The sequence below is a fragment of the Rhinopithecus roxellana genome, chromosome 3 (assembly GCF_007565055.1).
Source record: "Rhinopithecus roxellana isolate Shanxi Qingling chromosome 3, ASM756505v1, whole genome shotgun sequence".
NCBI classification, from domain to species: domain Eukaryota; kingdom Metazoa; phylum Chordata; class Mammalia; order Primates; family Cercopithecidae; genus Rhinopithecus; species Rhinopithecus roxellana.
The window spans coordinates 177,315,377-177,329,910 of record NC_044551.1 but is presented as its reverse complement, the minus strand read 5'-3'; the positions used below and the strand labels follow the sequence as shown (position 1 = coordinate 177,329,910).

The following is a 14,534-nucleotide window of genomic DNA, read 5'->3' as shown; positions in this document are numbered from 1 at the left end:
AGCATCACTGGCCTCTACCCACGAGATGCCAGTAGCACCCTCCTCAAATTGTGGCAATCAAAAAATGTCTCCAGACTGGGCACGGTGGCTCATGCCTGGAGTGCTGTAATCCCAGCACTTTGGGAGGCCAAGGCAGGCAGATCACTTGAGATCAGGAGTTCAAGACCAGCCTGGCCAACATGGTGAAACCCCACCCCTACTAAAAAAAAAATATATATATATATATATATGCACACACATATATATATAGTCATTCTTGTTTGTGTGTGTGTGTGTGTATATATATGTATATATACACCAAAAAAATCATCTGGATGTGGTGGCATGCACCTGTAGTCCCAGCTACTGAGGAGGTTGAGGCAGGAGAATCATTTGAACCTGAGAGGCGGAGGCTGCAGTGAGCCAAGATTGCGCCACTGCACTCCAGCCTGGGCAAAAGAGTGAGACTCCGTCTCAAAAAATAAAAATAAAAAATAAAAAGTGTCTTCAGACAATGCCAAATGTTTTCTGGAGAGAAATAGGGGTACAGAATTGCCTTTGTTGAGAACCACTGGTATAGGGTCATGATAGAACCTATAGTCTCCAGGCAGCGAGCTCTCTCTAGCTCCATAAAAGAGGAACCAAACAGGTATGCTTTAAGGGGCTTTATATTAGTGGTCTTGGAGATAGGCAGTACCAGCCTGAAATCCAGAAGACTTCCTATAGGAGACTTCTTGGATGCCCCAGTATAAGCTTATACTTGGATGCCCCAGTATAAGTCCAATCCAACTTTAGTTATAGCATCCTCTCCAGAGAAACGCCTCTACCTCATACCTGTTTTGCCCTCCAGACTAATTACTTCCTAGGTTTTGTTTTTCCTTAAGCAGAAGCTGGCTTTGCACTTTACAAACACAAAGGATCACCTCCTCAGAAGGCCACTGGTAGAATGAACTTGTGCTGGGGTTAGCTTGGGGTTGCCTAGCAACGCCGTGCACCTACCAGGGCTGTTTTCTTCCTCTTCAAGCTAAAAGCAAAGTCCTGTCCATTAATTCCCAGCTGCCCTGAAACTTCTCAGAGATTTGCCAGCTTCCTACTGCTCATGTTTTCATCTTCCTCATGTGATGTGGAGAAAACCTGCTACTGTGGTCTATTTATTTCACTTCAGTTGGTCGGCAGGGGAAGGGTGGGGAGGAAGCAAGAGAGAAACAGAAGGGGTTAAAAAAAAAAGCCTCATTCAATCTAGAAATATATGTATTTTGAGTGCGTATCTCTGACTGACATGCTAGTGTTTTTTGCAGATTTAAATCTGATGTAGCGGACGTGGGTTTCCTATACAATGAGGCTTCTGTTGACACATTGGACATGAATTTAGTCAGACATGAGACCTCAAAGTAGCTAAATAACAAAGCTCCACCAAATAGATACCATGCTGAGCAAATGTTGATAGGTCTGTCATTTAGTGTATTTTCTGTGATCCGTTCCCCAAAACTCTACCAGGAGAAATTGTTAAAGCTGAAGGTAGCTGGAGGTTGAAGAAATTCTCTTTTCCTTGAGAATCTGTGAAATGTCCCTTGGGCTTTTCCTACTGAGCTCATTTTGTTCCTGCAGAAATCTTTGTGGCATTTCTCTGCAACTGGGGATGGCTTTCCCTCCACATACCCTCTCACAGTAGGAAGTGAACAGGGGTTTTCCAGGCAGGACCACAGTCAGAAAAAGCATAGAAATGTGAATCTGGGCTTTGTGAGGAGAGGTGTGTAGACCAAACAAGCCTTTCTCCAGGTGTGCACACACTGGTGATTTACTTGCCTGCTGGACTTAGCGCCAGGCTGTGCAACAAAAGAAAACGGTTTCCCTGGTAAGAGTCTCCTTGTTTGCCCTCTCAAGACAGCTCAGCTTCCCTAGGGAGTGCCCCACATAGGTCTCCTCTGTTGCATGCACTCCTCACCCAGATCCCAATCCAATACCACCTTCTGGAAAGGATGAGAAGCAGCAAACACTGAAGAGTGAAACTCCTCTTCTTAAAGAAGTAAAACTTAATTGCATACCTTTGAGACCTTACTTCTTAGGAAGATGCCTTTAAATTCCCACCACCGGCCAGACACAATGCCTCGTGCCTGTAATCCTAGCACTTTGGGAGGCAGAGGCTGCAGGATCATTTGAGGTCAGGAGTTCAAGACTAACCTGGGCAACATAGCAAGACCCCATCTCTACTAAAAATTAAAAAGAAAAAAATTGCTGGGCTTGGTGGCACACACTTGCAGTCCTACCTACTCAGGAGGCTGAGGCAGGAGGATCACTCAAGCCCAGGAGTTCAAGGTGGCAGTGAGCTATGATCATGCCACTGCACTCCAGCCTGAGTGATAGAGTGAGACCCTGTCTCAAATTCCCACCACTGCCATATGCACATACTAGGTTTATCAGCATTCTCATAAGGGGTACTCAAGAGAAAAGAAGGAAGATGCTAGGTGAAGGCCTCTGGAACACTGGAGAGAGCAGTAGGGGAGATGCATGCTTTTGATTCACAAGATTTGGGCCAGGAAGGTTTCAAATCAATTGCTTCCATCATTACAAAGCTTTTTATCCTCCGCCATGGCCCAATCCAGCCTGCACTTTATGTAGTTTAAAAATAGGCGTAGAAAAAGATGGAAACAGAGATGGTGGCAGAGGTAGAGATAGGATTCGCGATAGATATTTGAGGAAATTACTTTCTGAGGAAAATTAAATTAATGGTCATTGGGGTATATTTAAATTAAGTAAGAAAACATATCCCAAGTGCACAACACTGCAAATTTACTAGAAGTCATTGCATTATACACTTAAGAGGTGAATTTTATGGTATATAAATTATGCCCCAATAAAGCTATGAAAAGAAAGAAAAATGAGAAGATGTCTAGGAATTCTTGCCAGCGTGTAGGTTTTGTGAGTGTGGCCACATCCTAGTAGTTCTTTGCTTCTCTCCTACCTGTTATAAAGAGTCACAGAGGCTCTGCTAGTGAGACCTTTCCCCTCTCTCTTTAGTGCACCTCCTTTCTCCACTTTCCTCCCCCAGACTCCCTTTGTCCAAACTCAGATCAGGAGAGTGCTGGCTGCAATTGTTTTGCGTCCTGGAGTAAATAGAAAATTACACAGGCAGCCGATTCTGCACAGGCACGTGAGCACATGCTTGCTCTCTCTCACACACACACACACACACACACACCAATAAAGGAAAAGAAATCCACAAAATAAGAACTACTCCTACCCCACCACCCTTCCACCAAGCACATATATTTTTTTCTTCTATCTTTCCCCGATTCATGGCACCCAGCATCTATCCCCTCCACAGCCTTCGAATCCTGCAGCATTTTCAAATCGTGCCATAAATAGGTTGGGTGATAAGCAGCCAACATCTTTAAGTGCCCCTTAAAACTAAATATTACCTGTACAAGCATATGAAAATAGCTCAGCAGAACCATCCAGTTTTCGGTCATGAGAAGCTCATGATAATCCTATGTAAATATATATTTAAAACTCTGAAAGATGGCGGGCACTTTGCCTCCATCCTGGGTTGATAGGGAATTTTTTCTCTTCTACGGAAGAGCACTTCTTAAAAAAAAGAAAAAAAGGAAGAAAGAAAAGCTTCTTTTCAGTAACATCGATCCTGAGCTATTGGCTGGAAATCACAGCCTAGCTAGTCTGGTTGTCAGCTCAGCACTGGTTTAGTTGTCTGGGATGTGCATTGAACTCCCCGCTTTGGGAAGGTTGCCTCTGACCTTGGTCAGTTGTCACTGGGGATCCCCTGCATGTGCGACCCCACTCTGTCTTGCTACTGCATGCGTTGCCTGCTCCCCTGACTCTGTGGAAGGCAGGCGCGGGCCCCACTGTGAGGCTGGCCCAGCGGCTGCCCTGCGGCCTTGCTCCCCTCTGCATGGCTCCCCTGCTTCCCCAGCGCAGCCTCACGTCCCTCCTTCTCATCCTCTCCATTTCTCCAACCAGATGGCTGCCCTGACTTGTGCAACGGTAACGGGAGATGCACACTGGGTCAGAACAGCTGGCAGTGTGTCTGCCAGACCGGCTGGAGAGGGCCCGGATGCAACGTTGCCATGGAAACTTCCTGTGCTGATAACAAGGATAATGAGGGAGGTGAGCACGCGTCTTCTCATTCCCAGCCCCTAAGAGCAGAACGTTGTCCATGCTTTTGTCATGAGTCATTTTTCTTCTGAAAGACCTCCCCTGCACTATTGTCAAATGTTGTTGTAACATTTTCTTTGAAGCAAATGCAGCAGAGAACAGGTATCCTTATGCCAGGGGGGATCTCTGGGAGACACTGGCTGGAGGCACTGGGGGTTGATGCTGGCTCAGAATTCCCAAGTATCCATTGCCACATAAAGGTGGCTGGACCCTGGCACTGCCTTCAGGGTGACCAGTCTTGCCAGACCTTTCAGGGCTGGGGACAACAGTCGGTGACATTGAGGATGACAATCTATGCCTACCACACTAGGCTGTCATAAGCAATGCCTGCTGCCTTCATCCTTACAGCCCTTTGAGATGCCGCTTTACAGATGAGGAAACCAAGGCCTGAAGAGTGATTAAGTAACTTTTTCGAGATAATCCAACCACTGTTAGTAAAATTGAGACCCAAACCCAGCTGAGGCTCCAAAGTATCTGTTCTAACTAGTTGTCAGCAAACTATGGTCCATGGACCAATCCTGACCTGTAAGCTAAAAATAGTTTTAACATTTTTAATGGCTGGGGGAAAAAAATTATAAAAAGAACAATATTTGATGGTGTGTAAATTATGTGAAATTCAAATTTTGATGTTTATAAATTTTTAAACAGCTTTATTGAGGTATAATCAACATATAAAAAGCTGTGTATATGGCCGGGTATGGTGGCACACGCCTATAATCCCAGCACTTTGGGAGGCCATCACCACCATCAAGGCCATAAACATGTCCATCACCTCCCAAAGTTTCTTCCTACTGACTGAACCAAAGGTTGGGCTGCTTGTTTTCAAGGTCCAATAACAAGATGCAGACAAACTGGGAAAGTAACCAGAAATAAACTCTCCCAGGTACAGGGAGAAGGCCAGAGATAATTCACCAGGCCAACTCAAAATTACAAAGTTTTCCAGTGCATATATACTTTCTAAGCTATGTGTCTACGTGTAAGTGTACATTCATCTGAAGACACAAGTGATTGATTCCATCTAATCTATAACTAAGGTTTGGGTCCTGGAGAGCTTCTTCCAGAGCCTCAGTAAATTTGCTTAATCTAGATGGGTCCTGGTGCCAGGGGTGATAACCCTTATCTTGTCTCCAGCTAAGATGTGGAGGTCTGGGGAGTTCCTTTAGACTCCCAGTAAAACTTGCTTAATCCTAAACGGGTCCTGGTACGAGGAATGTAAGAATTCCTTCATTATCTCGTGAAGGTTCAAGGCCCAGGAAAGGCCTAGGCAAGACTCTTGGTGGGCTTTTGTTACATTCCAGCCTTTGTGTAAGGGCGCTGGCTCTTTCTGCCTATAATATTTAACCTAACCATTCATTCAGTGCCGAAACAGTTGTCAGGGAAGACTGCCTGTTCAGCTGTTGCCGAGACATGGCCTGCCACACTGCTCTCTTTGTGATTATTGTTGTGGGGTGATTTTTTGGTTTTAGAAGTTTTTGTGGTAAGAACATTTCAATGTGAGATCCACCCTCTTAGCAAATTTTGAGTATACACTACTTTGTTAGCTATAGACACTATGCTATGTGGTAGATCTTCAGAATGTCTTTATCTTGCATCAGTGACACTTTGTACCCCTTAACCCACACCTCTCCATTTCTTGGAATATAACCATGCCCATTTGTTTATGTTTGGTCTAGGGCTGCTTTCACTCTCCATGTCAGAGTGGAGTCACAACAAAAACCACTTGGCCATCAAAGCCTAAAATATTTACTCTCTGGCCCTTTACAGGAAAAGTTTTCTGTCCCCAATTCTAAACCTCTGAGCTGAATTTCCGCATGTTACTTCCTGATGGAGTGCTAAGTTTCTGGGGCTAAATGAGGTTGGCTTAGCCTGTGGGCCACCTGATCTCCTAAGAATACTGTGGAATGTTCCCTAGACTTTAGTACAGGTGTGTTATCCATCCCCGCCAAAATTACTAACTGATCAGAATTCACTAGGAGCAGCAGTTGTTTCAGAGTGTAAGAAGATCCATGAGTCCAATCATTTGATTTAACAAAAATGTATTTAGTGCCACCTTGGACCAGTCATTGAAATCTAGGAATATGAATGACCAAGCCAAAGTCAATCACTGCCTTCATGGCCCCAACAGGTCCTTTCAGTGGTGTCCAGAGCAGGGTGTAATCCATCAGGGTGGTGGATGAGAGTATTAGATATTCTATTTTTATTTATTCTCATCCTCTTAATGGATATTTTGCAGTTTCCATAATTTATGATTGCCATTGTGCCTGTATGCAATTTGTAAATAAACAGATGTACATACACTGATAGGAATACACAATCAAAACAGTTTACAGACCTGATGTGGTTTACAGAGCTCCCATTCATTCATTTTCTCTTTCCTGAAACAGAGCCAAAGGAGAAAGCACTTTAATTCATTTTTTAACAAGTTAAGGCATAACTACATAATGCATTTTTTTTTCCAAGTCAGAATCGCACGACTTTTGCTGGTAAGATTCACTGTTTTTCCTTCTGCCTCCCTGGCGATTTCACTGAGCACAGTGGTTGCTTACAGATCAGCTTCTACTTCCAGAAAGGAGCTGCTCTCCTGGCTCCCTTCCCTGTTCCTGGTGTCAGCAGCTGAAAGCATAACAAATGGCTGGAATGCTGCACAGAGGGAAGAGAGGAAACTCTGGGGGACCATCTCCCCAGCATACCCTGCGTTACCCACCTCCCTCCCCACCAGCCCTACCCCTGATCCCAGCTCCCACCCGGCCAAAGCCAAATTCCTACAGTGATGGGGCTAAAAGAGGCTCACAGGGTCCCCAGTCCTAAGGGTTGCCCACCAGGCACAATTCAGGATCCCCCCCTGGCTGGCAGAGACAAAGCAGTCCAAAGGCAGGGCACAAAAGCAAATGAGGCAGTGATTATGCTAAAGACAATAATGGCCTTGTTATGGGAACTATTAAAGCAAACCTCCCAAGGAAGTAATTAACCACAAAGAAAAAAAAAAAAAAAAAAAGGCTGCATGGTGTTTATAAAAAGAAACTCCCAGTTAATTCAGAGTTGCTTATGTCAGGTGAGAAGGGTAGACACCAATTCTGTCTCACCTGGCGTAAGGAATTCACAATTAACTGAGTTCTGTTTTTGGAGGAGATTCCTTGGTGTAGAGTATCTTTTTTATGGTTAATGACTTCCCTAGGAGGTGTGCTAAGCACTTTGCTGTTTATTGATAAATATTAAGGTTGCTCCTCATCAACTCCGGATTCAATCCTGCAGCACACTAATTATATCACTCTTTTTGTTTGGTTGGGGTGGGGGTGGGAGTTCTGCCCTAGTCTCTGTCCTGCTTTATAAGTTTTCAGGAAGGGCTATGTGAGTTTATAAACCTGGCAATGGGTCAGAGGCACCCGGGCAGAACATGAATGCAGACCCGGGGAGCAGCTGCAATGAACACATTTGTTATAAATTTCATGAATGGGCAAAATAATACAGCAATCTACCAAAGGGGACTGGAAAAGGCAAATCACTTTTCCATCTAGAAACACTCGAAAAAAAATCTGAAGGGATTTTTTTTTTATTTTAAACTGAGATGGCTATAGATACAAATACAGATAGAGATATTTGAAACTTTTAACAGCCTTTTTTCAACCTAGGTTCCTCTATGAGAGAATTAAGCCCCAATACTTTATGGCCACTAGTAATTCTGAAACTTCAGCATGTGGCAAAACCACCTTGATTCAACACAGAGTGCTAAGCCCTATCCCTAGAGATCCTGATTCTCTAAGTCTGGGGAGGGCGGTGCAAGACTTTGAATTTCTAGTAAATATCCCAGCAGTGCTGACACAGGGGACGCTGATGCAGGTCCTCCTGGAGAACCACTGTCCTAAGCCATCCGATCTATGCAATGAATTAACTTCTCTCCTGGGCATCTAGAATGGTGCTGGATAAAGTACTCCTTTGGAAAAACTGAGAAAACTTTCACTCAAATATGCTCTGTAGTTAGCAGTGTTGAGATGAAAATCCCTGTTGGAGAAGGCTGCCTTAGAATATCCCCGCCAAAACAGTTTATGCCGATTCCCTGCCTTCTCATCCCCTTGGCTTTCAAAGTCTCCAAACACCCCTAGTCATGTGACCGCTGTTCATGTAACCTCAGGAAGCAATGGCTGATTATGAAGGGACAAGCCTTATCTGCCCATGGCCACTAAAAAGAAGTGGAAATGGTTCAGACAGACATGACAGCCAGCAGACTGTCCTTTGAGTAGTAAGAGATCTTCACTTGAACTGCTCACCCCAATTTGAAAAAGAAGAGACTCAAAGAAATATTTTTGCTTACAGAAGACAAATACCAGCTCATTAAAGTCTGAGAATACACACAACATGTGCACCAAGTGACAGGCGGATAATATTTAATTATCACCACCAAGACAGAGGTGCGAGATTTAGTTCATCACAGCCAGGGGTAGGAGAGAGGGTGTAGATTTCCTCTAAAAGTGGGAACCGCAAGGTGAGGAGGCGTTGTTAGACCGTCTGGCCTGGTGAGACAGTCCTTACTCCTTCTCCACTCCCCTTTATCACCCTGAACTTAGAGTCAGGAGCCCTAGCCCTCACATCATTTCAAGCTGGCATAGGAGTGAGTCTGAAGCTCCTGTGGAATCCTATGAGATGCTTTCTCCCATCTGTGGGCAGCGGTGACAGTGGAGACCAAGGGAGGCGATGTCATAACCACATCACCTGGACGTAGGGATAGGAGGAAGCCCTTTTTAGGCTGAGCTCGTCCTCAGTCACCCCGCATCACTTTCTTCCTTACTAAACTAGGAGAGATGTCTTTTCCCCCCGTTCTGTTTCAACACAGCATTGAAAGATGTTTTGCACCTTCTCTTTCACGTCCCTGGTTTCTGAACAGGTGACACTGTATCATCATAATTGATTGAGGGCTTGGGCTTCAGAGTCAGCCTTTGTATCCCAGCTCTGCAAGTCACTTTGCTTCTCAAATTCTCAATCTTCTTATCTGCAAAATAGGCATGGCAATGCCAATGCCACTAGCTGGTGTGAAGTTTAAGTGAGAAAATGCATGTGATATATTTTACAAGACACCTGGCTCATAGATGCCCTCACATATTGGCTGCTGCTAGCATTGACATTATTAATATTAATGTTATTTTCTAGAAAGGAGACCGAATTCATATAGATGGAACCCAACCAATAATTTTTCTAGTGTACACAACCACAAAGATTCTAACTTTGTGCTTATTGAACTTCAGTGCTGCGTGACTGTGTGGAGGGCTTGTTTAAAAGTCAGATTTCTAAGTCCCCACCTTAAAGGTTCTGATTTATTAGTCAGATGTAGGATCCAAGAATCTGTACTTCTACCAAGCAACCCAGAGTGTCTGATACAAGTGTGTTTGCTCTGCAGGTGACATTTTGAGATAAACTTTTTAAAATAATGGTTTTCCCTGGGTGGGCTGACCCAGCCTAATGTCACAGTGCTTACATCCCAAACCCTTTCCCCTAGAATCCCCAAAACATAGGAGTGCAGTGAGGAGAGGGGAATTTTATTTCAGGAAGAAATAAGTAGCTGAAAAGACATGAAGTCTGGGCATGGTGGCTCACACCCGTAATCCTAACACTTTGGGAGACCAAGGTGAGTGGATCACTTGAGCTCAAGAGTTCAAGACCAGCTTTGGCAACATGGTGAAACTCCATCTCTACAAAAAAATACAGAAATTAGCCAGGCAGGCATCCTGGCATGTACCTGTAGTTCCAGCTACTCAGGAGGCCGAGGTAGAAGGATTGCTTGCTCAGGAAGTTGAGGCTGCAGTGAGCCGTGATTGCGCTATTGCACTCCAGCCTGGGTGACAGCGTGAGACCCTGTCTCAAAAAAAAAAAAAAAAAAGACGTGAAGATATTTTTCCATTTAGGCCCTTAGTGAATGACTTCAGTATGATTTAGAAGTTCTCCGTTCTTGGGTGGAGAGTTGGCTAATGTTTGTTTCAAAGTTTAAAACCCTTTAACTCTCTGTCATTGGGGTACGAATTCATCCATCCACTCATCCATCCATCCATCCATTCATTAGCTTATTCATTTATGGTTTAACAAACATTTGTTGAGGGTTTACTAAATGTTAGACACTGAAAATAAGCCTTTAGAATACTAAAGCAAACATGACATATGTCCACAAAGAGCTCACTATCCATCTACAAAGGTGGATAAACACATTGTTATTATTATTACAGTCCAGCATGTGAGAGGTGACAGGGATGGACCATCTTATTAGATAGCAGTAGTTCAGTGGGAGCATAGCAAAGGGACTGTCACATGTATGGCTGTCAGGAGCATGACATGAGAGAAAGCCCAGCCCAGTGTTAAGGCCAGGCTCTTCTGCTCATTCCCATGGAGTGTCCTCAAAGCCACAGATCTGTGTGATCAGTGACCCCTGGTAGAGGCTCTTCAGACCACTAGCAGTTTCTGTAGTTCCCTCTCTAAATGAAGGACTCCACACTGGCTTCTCCGCAGAGCAGTATTTCCCATCCTACCTCCATCTGCAAGGCTTGGTTCCTTGCTTCACTCCAAAAGAGGCTGCCTTGGGTTAAGAGACGTGAATGCTGGCCTGAGCTCTGGGCATGCCATCCAAGGCACTCCAGCCAGGTCTAAATGAGGAGAAATAACACTGGAGTCTGTCCAAAGCACTTGGAACAGACAAAACCCACCCCTCGCCCACTGCCTCCTTCCACTCCCTCCCCATCGCATAACCATCCAAATTGGTTTGACACGATTCAGGAATGCTCTTCCAGCATTTATCTCACTTGTTAATTAATAACTCACCTTGTCTATGCATTTAGCAGAGCCAAGCTTGGGACTTCAGGGACTCCAAAAGCGTTCTGGTTCCCAGGCCCAAATAGTCCAGTTTCTTCCTCCAGTGAGAGACAAAGCTTGGTGAACCCATTGTAAATGCCTTGATTAATATATCCCAATCATGTTGATGGATTGGTTGGGTGGGGAACAGCTTAAAAGTACAACATTGTGCTATTAATTGGGTTGGATGAGGATTCCCTTTGCAGTCCAAAGACCTTGTGGCAAATGTAGCTGGGCCATAAACAGAGTCCCTGATTAGCTCCCAGAGAGAAAAGCAATGCATCTAATGCTTAGGAGGAAAACTTGGCCTTGAGGACACTGCCAGCTGGCCAGATGCTGGGTCGCTCTTCTTTAGGAGGGAAGTAGAATTCGCCTCAACTGAGATCCTCAGGGAACACACAGCAACAGGGATCTGAAATTATTCTGGCTCTTCCAGTTGAAATAAGATCTTTGACTTCCTGGGCATATTTGACTAGAGAATCTTCTGTTTAGAAAACTGTAAGGTAGAGGTTCAGTTTTCTTTTATTCTACTGAGGTTTAGAAAAAAGATAGAACCAACTGGGCACGGCAGCTCATACCTGTAATCCCAACACTTTGGGAGACCAAGGAGGGTGGATCACTTGAGGTCACGAGTTTGAGACCAGCCTGACCAATATGATGAAACCCTGTCTCTACTAAAAATACAAAAATTAGCCGGACATAGTGGCTCATACCTGTAGTCCCAGCTACTCATGAGGCTGAGGCATGAGAATCTCTTGAACCTAGGAGGCAGAGGCTGCAGTGAGGCAAGATCGCACCACTGCAGCACTCCAGGCTGGGTGACAGAGCAAGATTCCGTCTCAAAAAGAAAAGAAAGAAAGAAAGGTAGAACCTATTCTCTTGCATATAAAAATTATAATCAGTAAGATTTTTGAGAGCTTACATATGCCAAGCGCTGTGCTGAGCTTGCTCTGCACCTGTGTTACAGGAACAGCCTCGCAAGTGGTCTCCCTGCTACTCCTCTTGCTGTCTGCTCTCTGTTCCTCCACACAGCAGCCAGAGGGACTGTTTTGGTAGGTTGGTGCAAAAGTTATTGCAGTTTTGACCATTGAAAGCAATTAATTTTGCACCAACCTAATACACTGTAAATCTCATCATTCCATGTTCTCAAAGGGTTTCTCATGAAGTTAGAATCAAAATCAGTTTTTTTTTTCACCTTGGCTTAGAGGACCCTCTGTGTGTCCCCTGCCTTGTCTCTGACCTGTCCTCTCCCATCCCCTCTGGAAACTCAGCCTCATCCACTCTGGCCAGTGTTCAGACCACACAAGTGCGAAGATTAGTTCCACCCGAGAGTCTTTGCTAGTGCAAGGTGGAAATGCCCAATCCAGGCACATTGTGTCACTGGCTCATTGTAGTCATTCAGTTCTCAGCTCAAGTGCCTGAGAAGGACTTACTATGAAGTCTTCCTCTGTCTCTCTACCATCAACCATTAGTATTTCCTTTATGGAAATATCACACTCCTAAATTTTCTCACACTATTATTTTTGTAGGTTCTCTGTTTCTTCACACTAGACTGTAAGTTCAATGAGTCTATTTCATCATATTATTTCCATTATACAGATAAGGATACAAAGGCTCAAGAAGTTAAGACTCAGAATAGGCTTTTCAGCTAACCACCATGATATATGGCTTTTCTCCTTTAAAGCCATTGGCTCATTTTTTCTAAAACACTCAAAAAATTTGGACGGTGTTTCTGAAGAAGATTCAAACAAGTACAGAATGTGTGTTGCTGCAAAGAAGACTTAGAAAAAATCACCTTAGGCCGGGCGCGGTGGCTCAAGCCTGTAATCCCAGCACTTTGGGAGGCCGAGACGGGCGGATCACGAGGTCAGGAGATCGAGACCATCCTGGCTAATACGGTGAAACGCCGTCTCTACTAAAAAATACAAAAAACTAGCCAGGCGATGAGGCGGGCGCCTGTAGTCCCAGCTACTCGGGAGGCTGAGACAGGAGAATGGCGTGAACCCGGGAGGCGGAGCTTGCAGTGAGCTGAGAGCCGGCCACTGCACTCCAGCCTGGGCGGCAGAGCAAGACTCCGTCTCAAAAAAAAAAAGAAAAAGAAAAAGAAAAAATCACCTCAAAGACAAAACTTTTCCATTGAAAACCTTTTCCTGGTACATGTAATTGACCATTGAATTAGTTTTTTTTTTTTTTTTTTTTTTTTTAAAAAAGGTGTTTAAAGTTTATAATTTACTCAACACAGCACTTTCAGGCTTTTTTAATCAAGTCTTTATTAGTTTAAATGGTTATTAAGTGTCTCTTAAGGGATTATGTTTTTTACCCCGATTAGATGACAAAGCAAATATTCATTATGAAATTGTGATGAAAATGCATAATCTGAAAAAAATTTTTAATCATGTAAATCACTATGGACTTATTTTAGGGAATTAAAGGATGAAAACGCAGATTTCACTAGTGGCAAGGAGGTAACGTTAATATCGTTATGTTGGCTTCCTGTATTTGTGCCTTGGCCAGAGTCTTGCCCTAGATGGTGGCAGGCACACCCCTGCCTTCCCCCGGTCTCTGTGACCAGCATTTGAATAAAGAGGCAAGGTCCTCATGCCATCACTAGCTCTCTTGCTCCCACAGTCTTCCTCCCAGTCCAGACTGGTGGTTCTCTACTGGGGCAACTCGCTCGCCCAGGAACATCTGGCAGTGACTGGAAGCATTCATGAGTAATGGCGGTGGGGGTGGGGGGGGTGCTACTGGCATCCAGCAGGTAGAGGCCAGGGTTGCTGCTAAATGCCCTACACACATAGGAAAGCCCCAAATCGAAGAATGATCCGACCCAAAATGTCAATAACGCCAAGGCTGAGAAATCCGATATAGACATTTAATGTCCCAGGAGCACATCTGTCTGAGGGACCAGATGGTCCCAAAACAGGCAGTGTCCATGGGCCTGATTTGAAAGGATGTGATGTCCAAAACCCTAAGGCATTGAGCCCTTACCAAGGGCCAGGCCCATTCTAAAACTTCACCCACATTGCCTAAATAAATCATAACAATCCCCACAAGAGCCTAAGAGTCTCTCATTATCCTTTACATAGAAGCAGAAACTAAGAGCCAGAGAGGTGAAGTGGCTTGTCCAAGCTCCCAAAGCAAAAACATAGCCAAGGCAAGATTCAGAACCTGGGTCAAGAGCCCTCCTCTGGGTGCCTCACAGCACCTGAGTGTTTGTTGTGTTTGGGCTCAGAGCAAGGCAGAGCATAAGGGCTTGAACAACCTCCGCCCCACGGAAACATGAATTCTGCAGCATGCTTAAAAATACCGTCGACGTTAGCTTTTCCCTCCAGTTTTGGATTTGGAACGCTTTTTTGCCACAAAGTGCTTAGGCACTGAAATGCCAGGGGGTGAGCAGGGGAGAGTTGAGCAGTTGGACTTTAAATAGCAAGGTGTTAGCAAGCAGCACAGCAAGAGCAGCTGCCCAAGGCCTGTGCTCTTTTCTTTGACTTTCTACCTTCTCAGCCAAGAGCTCTGGGGGATTGGAGAGGGGCCAGAATTCTGTGGCCAAGTGCAAA

At 44.6% G+C, this 14,534-nt stretch overlaps 1 protein-coding gene across 7 annotated transcripts in view; it reads left to right on the top strand.

Moving 5' to 3' along the window:
• TENM2 (teneurin transmembrane protein 2) overlaps positions 1-14,534 on the top strand; it is a 1,294,091-nt gene that overhangs the window by 1,189,251 nt on the left and 90,306 nt on the right. For all 7 annotated transcript variants that reach the window (XM_030927458.1, XM_010358204.2, XM_010358202.2 and 4 more), the window contains one exon: positions 3,955-4,101. In XM_030927458.1, coding sequence (XP_030783318.1) covers positions 3,955-4,101 — 147 coding nt within the window. The remainder of the gene's footprint in view (positions 1-3,954; positions 4,102-14,534) is intronic.